This window comes from Pinus tabuliformis, chromosome 2_1, assembly GCF_031772625.1.
Source record: "Pinus tabuliformis cultivar Carrire ecotype Pingquan chromosome 2_1, CPIR1, whole genome shotgun sequence".
In the NCBI taxonomy this organism is placed as follows: domain Eukaryota; kingdom Viridiplantae; phylum Streptophyta; class Pinopsida; order Pinales; family Pinaceae; genus Pinus; species Pinus tabuliformis.
The window spans coordinates 845156883-845170259 of NC_142299.1; the positions used below are offsets into that span (position 1 = coordinate 845156883).

Sequence of the window (13377 nt, forward strand, 5' to 3'; positions counted from 1 at the left end):
AAAATTTCAAGCAGCTTTCAAAAAAAATCTTACCTCATCTGTCATCCTTTCAAAAAGGTTGAGAACTTTAATGGGAGTAAGATCATCTTGAATTTTATTCAAATATGGTTTTATTTCTTTGTTCTGTTTCACTGCTTCCATTAGTTCTGACTGGTAATCATTTCTAACATCGGGTACCTTGGAATACTTCTCATGAGCTATACGCAAAGTTGAGGTCAACTTCTTCACAGTTCCTGCAGCAAAGACAACAGTCCATTTCACACCAAGAGCATGTGCCCAATGCAGAAAGCTATACCAGGTACCTGTTAGCAAATATTCTCTATTTCATAATAGTTTTAAACAAAATTTAGAAAAACACAAAACATATTATTTTTTTGACTGTAACCAATACCTTCAAACAAAATGTAGATAAAAGCAAAAAGAAAAAAAAATATAATTTCTTCCACTGTAACTAAAAAAAAGTTGAAGCTCAATGTTTTCTTCGGCCTTTGAGCACATTTTGATTAAACAATAAACTGTTGGCATTGTGTCACAGGTTTGGCACTATGGCACAGGTGTTGTCCTTGATGGCAACTCACTCAAATGGAAGATCTCAGTTCAGGCTCTCAGAATGAAAGAAAAAGAGATATACGCAGGTTCCTCTTAACCAGATCGCGTATACACGTGGGATTGCCGATCAAAAGGCACGTATACGTATGCACGCACTTTCATGCAAGGAAAAGCGCGTACATGTGGGAAAACTTATTTTTGGTCCATGGTATTTAGTCCTTGGTATTTGAACCTATGGTTTTGGACCTTGGTATCTCGTCCAAAGTATTAAACCCAGGTATTGCACCCCAAGTATTGGTTCTCAGTGGTTTTGGACCATGGTATTGAGTAAGGCCTAAGACTATAAAAGGGGAAGGAGATCATTAGGCAAAGGCATTCACTCAAGCATTGAATATCTTATGAAGAGCAAGATCTAGAATTAGTTTATGGTGCATTGCTGGATCTGAACCAAGGAGGAACTTGAGCGCTAAAAGATGAATAAGTTCTATTGATGGGTCAAGATCCTAAGGCTTCAATAGTAGTATCTTTGTGTGATTTTGATTTGTTATATTTGGCGCATGATTAGATCTATAAATCTGATACTCTAGGTATAACTGATGTCTGAATAAGTGAAAAGGGTAAATTATCTTTTATAGATCTGTAGGCAGGTTCGGCACATCAGAGGCGCGTATACACGTCGGTTCAGTAAATGAAGACAGCGTATATGCTAGTTGGCCTTAATACAGCAGCGTATGTACGCAGGTTTCTACATTTTGAAGTAGCGCACGTCTCATGAAATAGCTGCTTTTGTTTATTACTGCAATGTTCTGGGTTCAGGATTGGTGTCTGGTTATTGTTACTGTATTTTGGTTATAGCTTTCTGATAAGTGATTGGTTGATTCAGTATTGGTTTATACAAAGGAGATTGGTTGATTCAGATATACTTGATGTTTGATTGATGGATCCAGTCTGAAAATATATGAAACGTGGTCCCTGGAAGAAAAGAGAAGGTTGTAGCCTTCTGTAGGTCAGCACCTACATACTAGTACCTCAGCTAGTACAAGAGCTAAGGGGGTTGTAGCTCCCTTCCAGGAGAAGCTGGAGAACGAGAGAAGGTTGTAGCCTTCTACAGGTAGCAGCCTGCATACTGGTATAAGACTGCACCAGTACAGAAACATTGTAAAAAGAAGTTTCTAATTAAAAGAAGATAGAGACAAATTGCAGCAGGTGGTTTTCACCCACATTGGGTTTCCACCTTATATCTTGTGTTCTTATGTGTGACTGCCTGTTCTGTTTTACTGTTCCTGGTTACTGTTTATATGGTTTGATGCACAGATTAATGATCAACATCTGAAGAATAATTTAAATTACAAGTCTGCTGGTTATACGCTAGTTTCCTTAACTGCAGTTGCGTACATACGCGGTTTTTACTAACTGAAGTAGCGTATACAAATCTGATTGTAAAATGAAAAATAATTGACCTGATAACACTGATTCACCCCCCCCCCCCCCCCCCCAGTATTATTTCCAACATAAACAAGGAACCAGAGGTTATCTACAGCACAACACACAGACTGCTAAACATCACTACTGCCAGACATAACTCATGACATAACTCCCTATTTAATTTATGTGAGAATAAGACCCACAAAGAAGGTGTACAGGAAAACAGATGGAAGAATCAAGTACAAAACAACTATCAGGCCCCTTCATACACCAGACCAGGTTCATCTTACTGCTTCTGCTTGGACAGCCAACTACCTTATGAAACAATCATCATAATCATCTGCATACAAATCTCCATTAAGAAAATTTACAACAGTACGCAACCATAAAGGTCCAAGAATGTAGAGGCGCAACTAATAGAGAATTGCATACAAGTACAAAAATAAATCATGGGAAAAAAGATCCTTAGGTCCAAGTAGATCATCCTCAGAAGTTATTATTCTTGAGTCCACCAAAGCTAGTGTTGTTGATTATGTCCCGTCCAACCTCTCCCAAGTCTTACATGACATTCACAGCCTTGGCATATATACAAAACTCCCACTAACTGCTCATGCTTATCTCTCATTTTTGCTCTTTTGATCACACTCACGATCACATCTACCAGCTACCCAAGTGACCATTGATTTTGATCAATCATGACATCACTCAACACAATTTAATTAAATAGCTTCTCCCCCACATCTATTCATGCATACATAAATACATGCACATGCACACACAAAGTTCCCCTACTTTTATTCGCACATACACTCAAACCCAAGAAGCTCATTATGGTTATCAAGTTGGATTTATCTAAGACATATGATCATTCCAGTAGCTTAGATTTCAGACTGATCCTAGTTCATACAGGTAGGTTTCCTCCTATGGTTCGATGGATTGTTGCTTGTCTTTCCTCAGTTTCATTTACAGTTTTGATTAATGGATCTGCCTGCAGTGTTTTCAAACCAAGGGGTTTAGACATGGTTTCCCTCTATTCACCCCTCTTATTAATGTATAATATCTCAATCGAGCTATCAACATACAAGGCATCAGACTTGGAAGATCATCGGTCCTATCCCACTTGTTCTTAGTGGATGATGTGTTGTTGTTTGGGAATAGATCTCTTAGGAAGGCTGTGAAATACATAGAAATACTGAATTTACAATTTATATTGTAGTTCAATAGGCATGTAGACACTCACAAATCTTCCATTTCTTGCGATGTCCAACCCCAACTCACAAAAGGTGGCTACTCAGAATTTTACCATTCAAAAACATTGTTTTTAATAAAGAGATTAAATATCTAGGTTTTGTTATGAAACTTAACTACTATGGTTTTAGAATGTTATGAACATAATAATAATAATAAATAATGATAAGTTATTTAATGAAAAGATGTATCTTATCAGAAAGCCATGTCCATTAGTGAAAAGGCACCCCCGCCTAAGTATTCATAACGTGAGCCTCATTGTAATATTCATCGTTCTTACTCATTCTATCAATTATTTATATATCAATGCATTTATACAATTACAAATATATTGTCTTTTAAATACGAACAGGAACTGTTTTTACATTGGTATCAGAGCCAAGTTTTGGCTACCAGTATGTTTTTAGATCCATAAATTACAGAAACCAAAACATTTTTCAATGAATTAAGGGAAATAAATCAATCAAAAAAAGAATTGCTACAAGAAATCAAAGAATTAATTAAAAATGGTACAAGGAGCTTAAGATGCTAGATTCAGCACCTGCAATAGAAATCAACATTAACATGAAACAGGCTCACATTGAAGAACATTCTAACCAGGAAGAAGATTCAACCAAATTTGATGAGAAAGAAGTTAATAAAGAATTAGAGAAAGCAGTGTCTTCTGCCTCTACTCCAGCCTATAGCCCTGCACAGAATGCTGCTAGCCAAGATGGATCCAGTTTAATTATAATGGTGGACAATAAAGCAGCGAATGCAGATGTCTATGATCCATTTAGGTCAACGCCAGAAGGAAGTTTATTCAATGAATCGTCCTTGAAAACCCTTCGGACAATGAGCACATTGTGTTAAGGTCATTATGACTTAAACAAGGATGGAAGGCCAAGATATTAATGATGCAGATAATTATAAAGAAATCCCCAGCAAGTTTTTCTGTCTAATTTCAAGGGAATTCATTTTGGATCCAATTTAAATCCCTGTGCTTAACCTCACCTACGATCGAGACTCGGTGAAAGCTCTGTACAAGCCAAAAGATGTGCGACCCAATCTAAGAATGAGAGTAATAGTGGAGGAAAGGATTCCCCACTATGACCTAGAGCCTTCCATTTTTATTCTAATTATTATTATCATTACACAGTTATGTTCATTGATTATTACCTCGGAGCAATCACATCCATCCATTTCAGATATGAAAAGAGATGAGCAACAAAGAAGAGAGCAAGAAAATGCTCAAAATAACAACAATAAAACATCAACATCAAGACAACAAAACATAAATTATTCAGTATAAGGTGATCAGAATAAGAGAAGAAGAAGAACAGCAACACGAAATGCAATTAACAAGTCCCGCTGCTCATCACACTTCTGTTGGAATTACAGGTGTTGGGACTTCAACAGCAACACTAAATGTTATACCTGATGATGAGGATGACAGTATGCCGAACATACCAAGAATAAGTGAGAATAACATCAACAGGAGGACAAGGATCAGACCACTAAATGCAAGACCCCCAGGAAGAGGAGAACAAAATGAAAGAGACATGACCCCCTGAATTCTTCCAATTCAGGCAACCCAACCTCAAGCTCTTCCAGTTCGGGCAACCGAGCCTCAAGTTATTTTTGTTCAGGCAACTAGGCCTTGAGTTGTTCCTGTTCAAGCAACCAAGCCTGTCTGATGCGTGGATGTTGAAGAAAACAGAGGAACGAAGGATCTAGCGCATGCCACTTTCAAATGGTTGTGTGATATTCCCACTTAGCACTATTGCTAAGTGAAATTACAATTTTGCTCAATCTTGATAATTTTGGTCTTTGACTTAGGAGGAAGTGGGTTGAAGGGCCCCACTTGCAATTTTGGTTAAGGCACCAACATAGGGGAAGAAGGACAAATCGATTTCTTAGTGGATGGTGGAGGCCACCCCAAAAGGGAAATACACACTCCTAGCCAATTCGCAGCCTTGGAGGGAGAAAGGCACAAGGAAATTGTTCCATGGGACCCACAAGGGAAAAAGAAGGTTCAAGGATAAATAGGAGAAGCATACATCAGTTTGGGGCTTTTGAACCTTTGCTAATCAAAGTTACCAAGCACGCTTGAACTGTTGAGCCATGTCTGCAAGCGTTGTTCAGCACAGGAGATTCCAAAGCGAGATTCTCACCCTACCTATGGTGGACTTCGAGTGCCAACCCAAGGAGGAAGACCTGCACTATTTGGGAATTGTTCCACGTGTTGCATCAGGTATTTCGAGGGAATTATTCTGCAGTTTGGGCGTAGGAGAGAAGCACACACTTCCTGGGAGAGCTGATTGTGGAGCAGCAAACTTGTTGGGCTTTCTGGGAGAGCCTTGGACCATTCTTTGCTGAAGATTTGGAGTGATAGCCGGGCACATTTCAGTGGAATTTTTGCTGTAGCACTGACACCATTTCAGGGTCTGTGGGCCTGCGCAGAGGCAATCTCAGGGCCACACGTGGGAGTTGGGTGGATGGACATTTGGGGCTGGATTGAGCTGAGATTTGTAGAGGCATCGGAAGGGGAGTTTGGCTAGCAGTTGCCATCATTTTGGAGGAGCTGAGTGGTGGCATTTCCAGGTGGGTTGAATTACCGGAGCACGTGGAAATTGGGGGTAAATTCAGAGGTCAGACATAGGCCAAACCCTTCCTAGGTTTTCGTGGGTTATTTGAGGAGAGACCGAGGTTAATTTCTCGGAATTTTTTGAGCACTGGAGGAGGGCCAAACAGGAGATCCTTACCAGCCAGCATTGCAGTTTTCTTGAGGGGGGTATCTTTCCAGCATCCGGACACTTGTTTTCTTCACCTAGGACTTATTTAGCTTGCCTTTGGCAAGCCCAGGTGCATTCATTCCATACTTATAATGTACCCCCATTGATTTATAATGAAAATGGCTCAAATTGGCGCAATTTTTGGAGTATTTCTAGATGTTTAATTTCTTGTGCGAAATTTGTGTTGCATGTACTGTTGATGCTTTGTTTATCACTGTTAATTTTCCCTTAGGAATATTACAGTGGTATCAGAGCTCTAGTCTTGGCTCAACCGTGGGGATATTCCTATGACCCTAGAGGAAAAGCATAACGTTACCTACAAGAAGCAGAGGTATAGGAGACAGGAGAGAGAGTTGGAAATCACATCTGACACGGAGACACCAAAACAGGCAATAGAGAAGGTAGACATAGGGGAGCCATTGAGAAAAGAGGAGGCAGATTTTGAGAGCCTCTTACAAGCCTTCAAGGACTTGGCCAATGGACAGAAGGAGATGTTGGATGAGATCAAGCAACAGAACCGGGACAGGGCCATTCACTAGGATTTTCCCACTAGTATGACCACCATTCCCCCCTGACTCACCCACAGATTTTAGTGGGACAACCAGGACTATGTTGCCCACATTCTTGCCCTCAAGAGCTGGTGAATAGGCTAGTCAGGACGACATGCCTATGGGAGAATACTTTCGGGAGTGGCAGTCTATGGAGCAGGATTTTCGAGCTGCATTGTCCTTCCGAGATTTTCACCAGTTCAAGCAGAATGAAAAGGGCAAGGGCGTATGGGGCACAGTGATGCAGAATTAGGAGTTGCATCGTACTATTGGGAGGATGTACCTCCCCACTTTTGATGGTTCATCCAAGTGCACGGCTAGGGCATGTGTTGAGAAGTTGGACACATACTTTCAACTTAGTCAGATGACGGAGGTAGAAGCCATTAAAATGGCTACTTTGCACTTGGAGGAGGCAGCACACTACTGGAGGTTCCATGGGTTGAGCACTACATAGGAGAGTTCTTGGGAGTATCAGTGATGGTGTCGGACTTGTTGGACGCCAGGAGGGTCTACACCTTTGTTGAGGACTTGGTTAAGCTGCTGTGTGGGCTAGTGACGTCCCGCAGGCCCAACAATTTACAGGAGCCAGTATCTTGTGCCAAGGATTTGCAGGACGCAATCCCCAAGGCTAGGGTGTCAATTCCACCCCGAGCTCCTTTCCCATAAAGCGGTCATGACAGTAGACCTCCACCATAGCGAGATTTCCAAGGGCGTGGGCAATTAGATGATCAGACGCAGAGAGACCTCCACAGGGGGAAGTTGTGCTTCACTTACCAGGAGTCGTGGGAACCAGGTCACAGATGTACCAAGGGCAAGGCCTACTACATAGAGGTGTTTTTTGAAAGTGAGTCAGAGGATGAGGCAGAGCAGGAGATAGGCATTGGTGATGATGAGCCACAGGCAACAGGAGGAGCAAGAGGAGGCACATCACCCCTACTAGGAGGGGCTCCTTTCTTGCCGGCAGTAGGGGTTATCGCTTCACTACGGGGAGTGCTGAAGTACCTCACGCTAAGGATCAGGGACATGGTGCAGGACAGCAACGTGGGGCAAGGTGAATCTGACCTACAACAACATGTTTCAGTGTTAGTAGACAATGGGACAAACCACAATTTTGTAGATGCCCAGATGGTGGAGAGGAGGGACATACGCACAGATTCATTTGAGGGCTTCTTTGTTTTGGTGCCAGGAGACCACACCATGCAGTGCACTAGATACGTTTCGAGGGTGACAGTGGTGATGGGGAACTATTCGATGATGGGCCATTTCTTTGTGGTCGAAGTGTCAAACACCAATGTGGTGCTTGGTCTTAAGTGGCTCTACGCTTTGGGGCATGTTACCACTGATTGGCGGAAATTGGAGATGGATTTCACAGGGCCAGATAGGAAGTCGGTTTTGTTGAGGGTCATGCATTCATATCACCCACAAACAATGCCAATGACAGGATGGAGGCAGACTTGAGACATGGGGATATAGAGTGGGTTGTAGAGCTCAAGATATCTGATGTAGGGGGCGGGCCCAAACCACCACACCCGGACATCCAGGCCATTCTAGACAGATACCCATCAGTGTTTGGACACATCCCACCAGTTCAACCACCTGACAGGGGGTTTGAGCACGCCATTGAGTTGGAGCCAGGGGAGCAAGCAGTCATTACGACCCCATACAGGCATCCCAAGGCCTATCGGGATGAGATTGAGCGAGCTATCTAGGAGTTGTTGGCATTGGGACACATTAGGCCCAGCTCTAGCCCCTTCGCTTCATCAGTTGTTCTAGTGAAGAAGAAGGACGGTACATTGCAGATGTGCATTGACTACTAGGCCCTTAATAAGAAGACCTTAAAGAATCGGTACCCCATTCCCCGCATAGATGAGCTTATGGATGAGCTTAGAGGAGCTAAATACTTCTCTAAGATAGATTTATGCTCAGGGTACCATCAAACTCCGGTGAGGGATCAGGATATCCCTAAGACAACTTTCAAGTGTCACTATGGCCATTTTGAGTTCTTAGTTATGCCCTTTGGGCTGACCAAGGCACCTTCTAGTCCTGCATGAACAATTTGTTCCGCAAGCAGTTGCGCAGGTTCGTGTTGGTGTTCTTTGACAACATACTGATTTACAACAGGACATGGGAGGAGCACCTACAGCATATAAAGGAGGTGCTTCACATCTTGGAGGGGTAGCAGTTCGATGCAAAGTTGTCCAAGTGTGAATTTGGGTTGACCGAGATGCTCTTTTTGGGGAACATTATTGGAGAGGATGGAGTGTGGGTGCATGAGGAGAAGATTAGAGCCATTTGAGACTGGCTAGTACCCCAAAATGTGACCGAATTGAGGGGGTTTGTGGGAATTTGCACATACTACAGGAAGTTCGTAAAGGGCTTTTCACAATTAGTGGCACCCCTCACAAATCTGACTATGAAGGGGGCATTCACATGGACAAATAGGGCACATGCAAGATTTGAGCACCTCAAGGAGTTGATGAGCAGTTGTCCAGTATTGGCTTTCCCCGATTTCACAGAACCATTCACCTTGGAGTGTGATGCATCAGGTGAAAGCATTGGTGTAGTGTTGTCACAAGGAGGCCACCCGATAGCTTTTGAGAGTCGGAAGCTCCTTAGTCATGAGAGGTTGTATTCTATCTATGACAAGGAGATGTTGGCCATCATGCATGCGTTGGCCAAATTCCGACGATACTTGGTGGGCAACAGGTTCAAAGTGAAGACTGATCATAATAGTCTTCACCACTTTTTGGAGTAGAAGGTCCTCAATGAGAGGCAACAAAAGTGGGTCAGTAGGATTCAGGCCTACAAATTCAACATAGAGTATGTCAAGGGCAAGCAAAACATAGTGGCAAATGCCATATCCAAGAGGCCACCGACACTTTCACTCATCAACATTTGTCGTGATTGGAAGGCACAACTTTTAGTGGAGTACCCCAAGGATCGACAGGCATGTGAATAATGGTGCCGAAGTGCAGCACCTTGATGGACAAAGGTGACTGCTAGCTTGGCAGTTTGGAGCTTGGGAATTAGGCCTACCCAGAGAACAAATTGGATCAACCCGTGTACATGCTACAGAAGTGACTTGCAGCAAGGTTAGGTGGCAGTCCTCCTGGAGTCTCGATGTGTTGTGTCATGTCCCTTCTCAAACACACTAGTAACAGGTTGCTGCTACACAATTATGCACATTTTTTACTAAGGAAGAGGGCCCCACACTTTCGACTTAGGCAATTATGGACCAAATTGACTTTATTTAGCTGCTCATGGAATGTGGGGGCCACCCACATAGGAGTTCGAATTAGCCATTTGATATGCTTGGAGGGAGAATCGTATGGGTGGATGGAGGGGCCCACATGAGGCTAAGGGGGGCCAAGGAGTTATAAAGAGAGATCAGCTCTCATTTTGTTTTGATCTTTTGACATTTGCAAACAAACACAGATTTGTTCACTTTGTTGTTTAGCGAGTCTACTAGCTGTTTAGCCATGAGTCTCTCAAGCAGGAGATTCAACCTCTAATTCGGGGGACCATACGTGCCCGCCTTAGGGAGGCTATTCTACAGGAGTTTTGTTAAGTTTTGGTATGTTCTATGCTAGAGCAATTTATTTAAATTTTCACAGTTAGCAATCACATCAGCATTACGATAAACTGCAGATAGAACATAAATATAATATGCAGAAGACAAGCCAAGACAAGAGGACACAAGATATGGCGCAAGCCAGGGACAAACCCCACAATGTGTGGGGAAACCCTTTGATCAAATCTTCTTTTATCTTCAAAGTTCAGCAGAGAAAGAGATAGAGAGAGAGAGAGTACATTTACAACAGAAGTCAACACTTTGACTTATCTAGATCTAGTGTAGATCATTGTGTATAATGATGAGATCAGTTGAAGACATTCTGTTTCAACTGATTCTCAAGGTGACTCCTTCACCTATCATCATTCTGCATCTCGTCCATTTGTTGTACCTTACAGTGTACTGCACCACGCTGCACTAATCATCCTGCTTCATGCTGCCCATGCTCTCATACATCATGCTGCCCATGATCTCATCTATCATTCTGCCCATGATTATTATACTTCATGCTGCCCATGATCTCATCTGTCATGCTGCCCATGATCATTGTTATCTTGATACTAGATCTAAATATAGTAATGACTGTTGAGATTGTATGTCTCCTTTTACAGGTATGAGAAACACTGAAACTTATTGAGATGGCACCCAACGTAATCCTCATTACTGTTGTTTACAGCGTCCTCATCACACCTCCTAGGTTAGGTTACAACTGTACCTCAGAGACATCCGGGACTGATAACCAAAGTGACATTGTTGTTGCCTTAATTCATTCAAGAATAGCAGATCAGACGGTTTGTGTGTTACCATTCATTGACTGCGTTATACAGCATATAAGGTCTCCTCCATTTGCTGCGTATATGTATCTTCATGACCTGTGCATATATATATATATATTGCTGTGGATGCTGTGCGTATATATCTTCTGCGTAATCCCAGCTGTTCATACATATATTGCTTCATGACCTGTGCATATATATATATATATATATATTGCTGTGGATGTTGTGTTTGAGGGTCTCTTGTGACAGTAAGTTAAGGTCCTTTCATGACCTGCGGCTAGGGTATTTAGAACAGCGTAAGAGAGCTTCTCCTTCAGCTGTGAATATGCCTCCTTTACTGCGGCTAGGTCTCCCTCTAGGACAGAGAATTAGGGCCTCCTTTGATCTGCGTTGAAGCTCCCTTAGACAGCTTATAGAAAGCCTTTTCTTGATAACATAGAGGGCTTGCACTTCACTGCTAATGAGGTCTCCGTTTGCTACATATATCATCCTCATATGCCTGCGTATATGTCTCTATTTACAGTGGATAGGGTTAGGGCATCATCTGTAGCTAGGCCAGCGTATTCTTTAGTGTCCCTCCTTCTCCAAAAACCCAAGACGTGGAGAGGAAGAGATCACTCAAGAATATCTCACCAAATGACTTCAAGTCCTCCTCTATTTATACTAAAAACGTAGAGGTTGAATAGACACGTCGGCTGGGCTTCTAGAGCCTACATAAGAGCTGGTCGGCTTGATAATAATTACATAAACAAAATAAATTCATATCTCCATAAATACTTATCGGAATCGGATGATCTTTGGATCAATCCTACACCTCTCGACGAGAGGGATCCAATAAAAATATCAGCTGCCAGAAATAAGCTAACCCACATGGAGTTTGGCCCTAGTTGCCAATTTAACACTCCCTCTCAACTAGGGAGAACTCCATCCGCTGATCCATATGTACGACTATACTATCTCTGCCATTAGTGCCTTGCACTACTCTGCCTAGCTCTGCTGGCTCGGCTCTGCTTTGCTCAGCGCTGCTGGCTCTGCTAGCTCTGCTCTGCTCAGCGCTGCTGGCTCTGCTGGCTCTGCTCTGCTCAGCTCTACTGGCTCTGCTCTGCTCAGCTCAGCTCTGCTAGCTTTGCTCTGTTGGCTCTGCTCTACTGGCTCTGCTCTGCTCTGCTCATCTCCGCTGAACTATGAAGAAGAAGAATTGATCGAGAATGAGTCATATCATTCTCTACTGACCTGAAGTCAGTCTCAGAGTGCATACCACTAGTCCCAGACCAGTCTCAACTGACCCGAAGTCAGCTTCATAGTAAGTACCACTCCTACCACTGGTCCCAGACCAGTATCGCAGTCTCAGAGAGTGTACCACTGGTCCCAGACCAGTCTCAACCGACCCGAAGTCAGCGTCATAGTATGTACCACTCTCACTGGTCCCAGACCAGTACTGCACTGACACGAAGTCAGTCTCGGAGTATGTACCACTGGTCCCAGACCAGTCTCAGCCGACCCGAAGTCAGCGTCATAGCATGTACAACTCCTACCACTGGTCCTAGACCAATATCATTGATCCCAGATCAATGGAGGACATCCTAGCATAGGGAGTACAGTAGATACAACGATGCGTCCATCGGTATTACTATGGTCCCTAACTTCATTTCCCTGCTCATTGATCAGATGAGAGGTACTTCCCATGAGTCCCAGACTGCATGGGTAGGAAGCCTCGACAGGAGAACTTAATCAATCCTGTCCTCACAGGAGAACACATCAATCCTGCTACAATCACCATGGAGAACTCATCAATCCAGGCTGCCATGGAGAACACATCAATCCAGGCCTCACAGGAGAACACATCAATCCTGCTACAATCGCCATGGAGAACAAATCAATCCAGGCCTCACAGGAGAACACATCAATCCTGCTACAATCGCCATGGAGAACACATCAATCCAGGCCTCACAAGAGAACCAATCATCCTGCTACACAAGAGAGCGAATCATCTTGTCCCACAAGAGAGCAAATCATCTTGTCCCACAAGAGAGCAAATCATCTTGTTTCAGTGCGCACCACCAGGGGAGGGTGAGTCACCCTGTGGTCGTATGTTGCTCCAATAGAACTGCAAGCCCCCCAAAGCTCCTAGAGCTCAATGTATGCAGCATGCAGGACCCTTTTACAAAGGTCTCTCGACGACTCCAAGTCGTTCGGGAAAATCACAAATTTGATCTTTCCTCAGGGCTCTGTCCTGTGCATCATCTCAGAGTGATGGAGCCTCCTTGATCATCAACTTACCATATCCCAGATAAGGCAGTAATTGATGTCTATCTGTTGGAGCAATTGTCAAATACGGGATTCCTCAATAATCGAATCCCATCTTTGGTTGTCACAGAGATTCACAGTGGTATTCATCATGTGTACAAACAACTCACTGAAGAGCTTCAGCAACCAGACTGCCTCACAGAAGGCCATACTATCAGCAATGTATTCTGCCTTGG

The 13377-nt window shown here is 43.2% G+C and overlaps 1 protein-coding gene across 6 annotated transcripts in view; it reads right to left on the reverse strand.

The window, feature by feature from the left end:
* The window catches only part of LOC149203292 (DNA-directed RNA polymerase III subunit 1-like), a 450745-nt gene that overhangs the window by 404293 nt on the left and 33075 nt on the right, over positions 1–13377 (reverse strand). For all 6 annotated transcript variants that reach the window (XM_089403379.1, XM_089403376.1, XM_089403378.1 and 3 more), the window contains exon 6: positions 34–233. In XM_089403379.1, coding sequence (XP_089259505.1) covers positions 34–233 — 200 coding nt within the window. The remainder of the gene's footprint in view (positions 1–33; positions 234–13377) is intronic.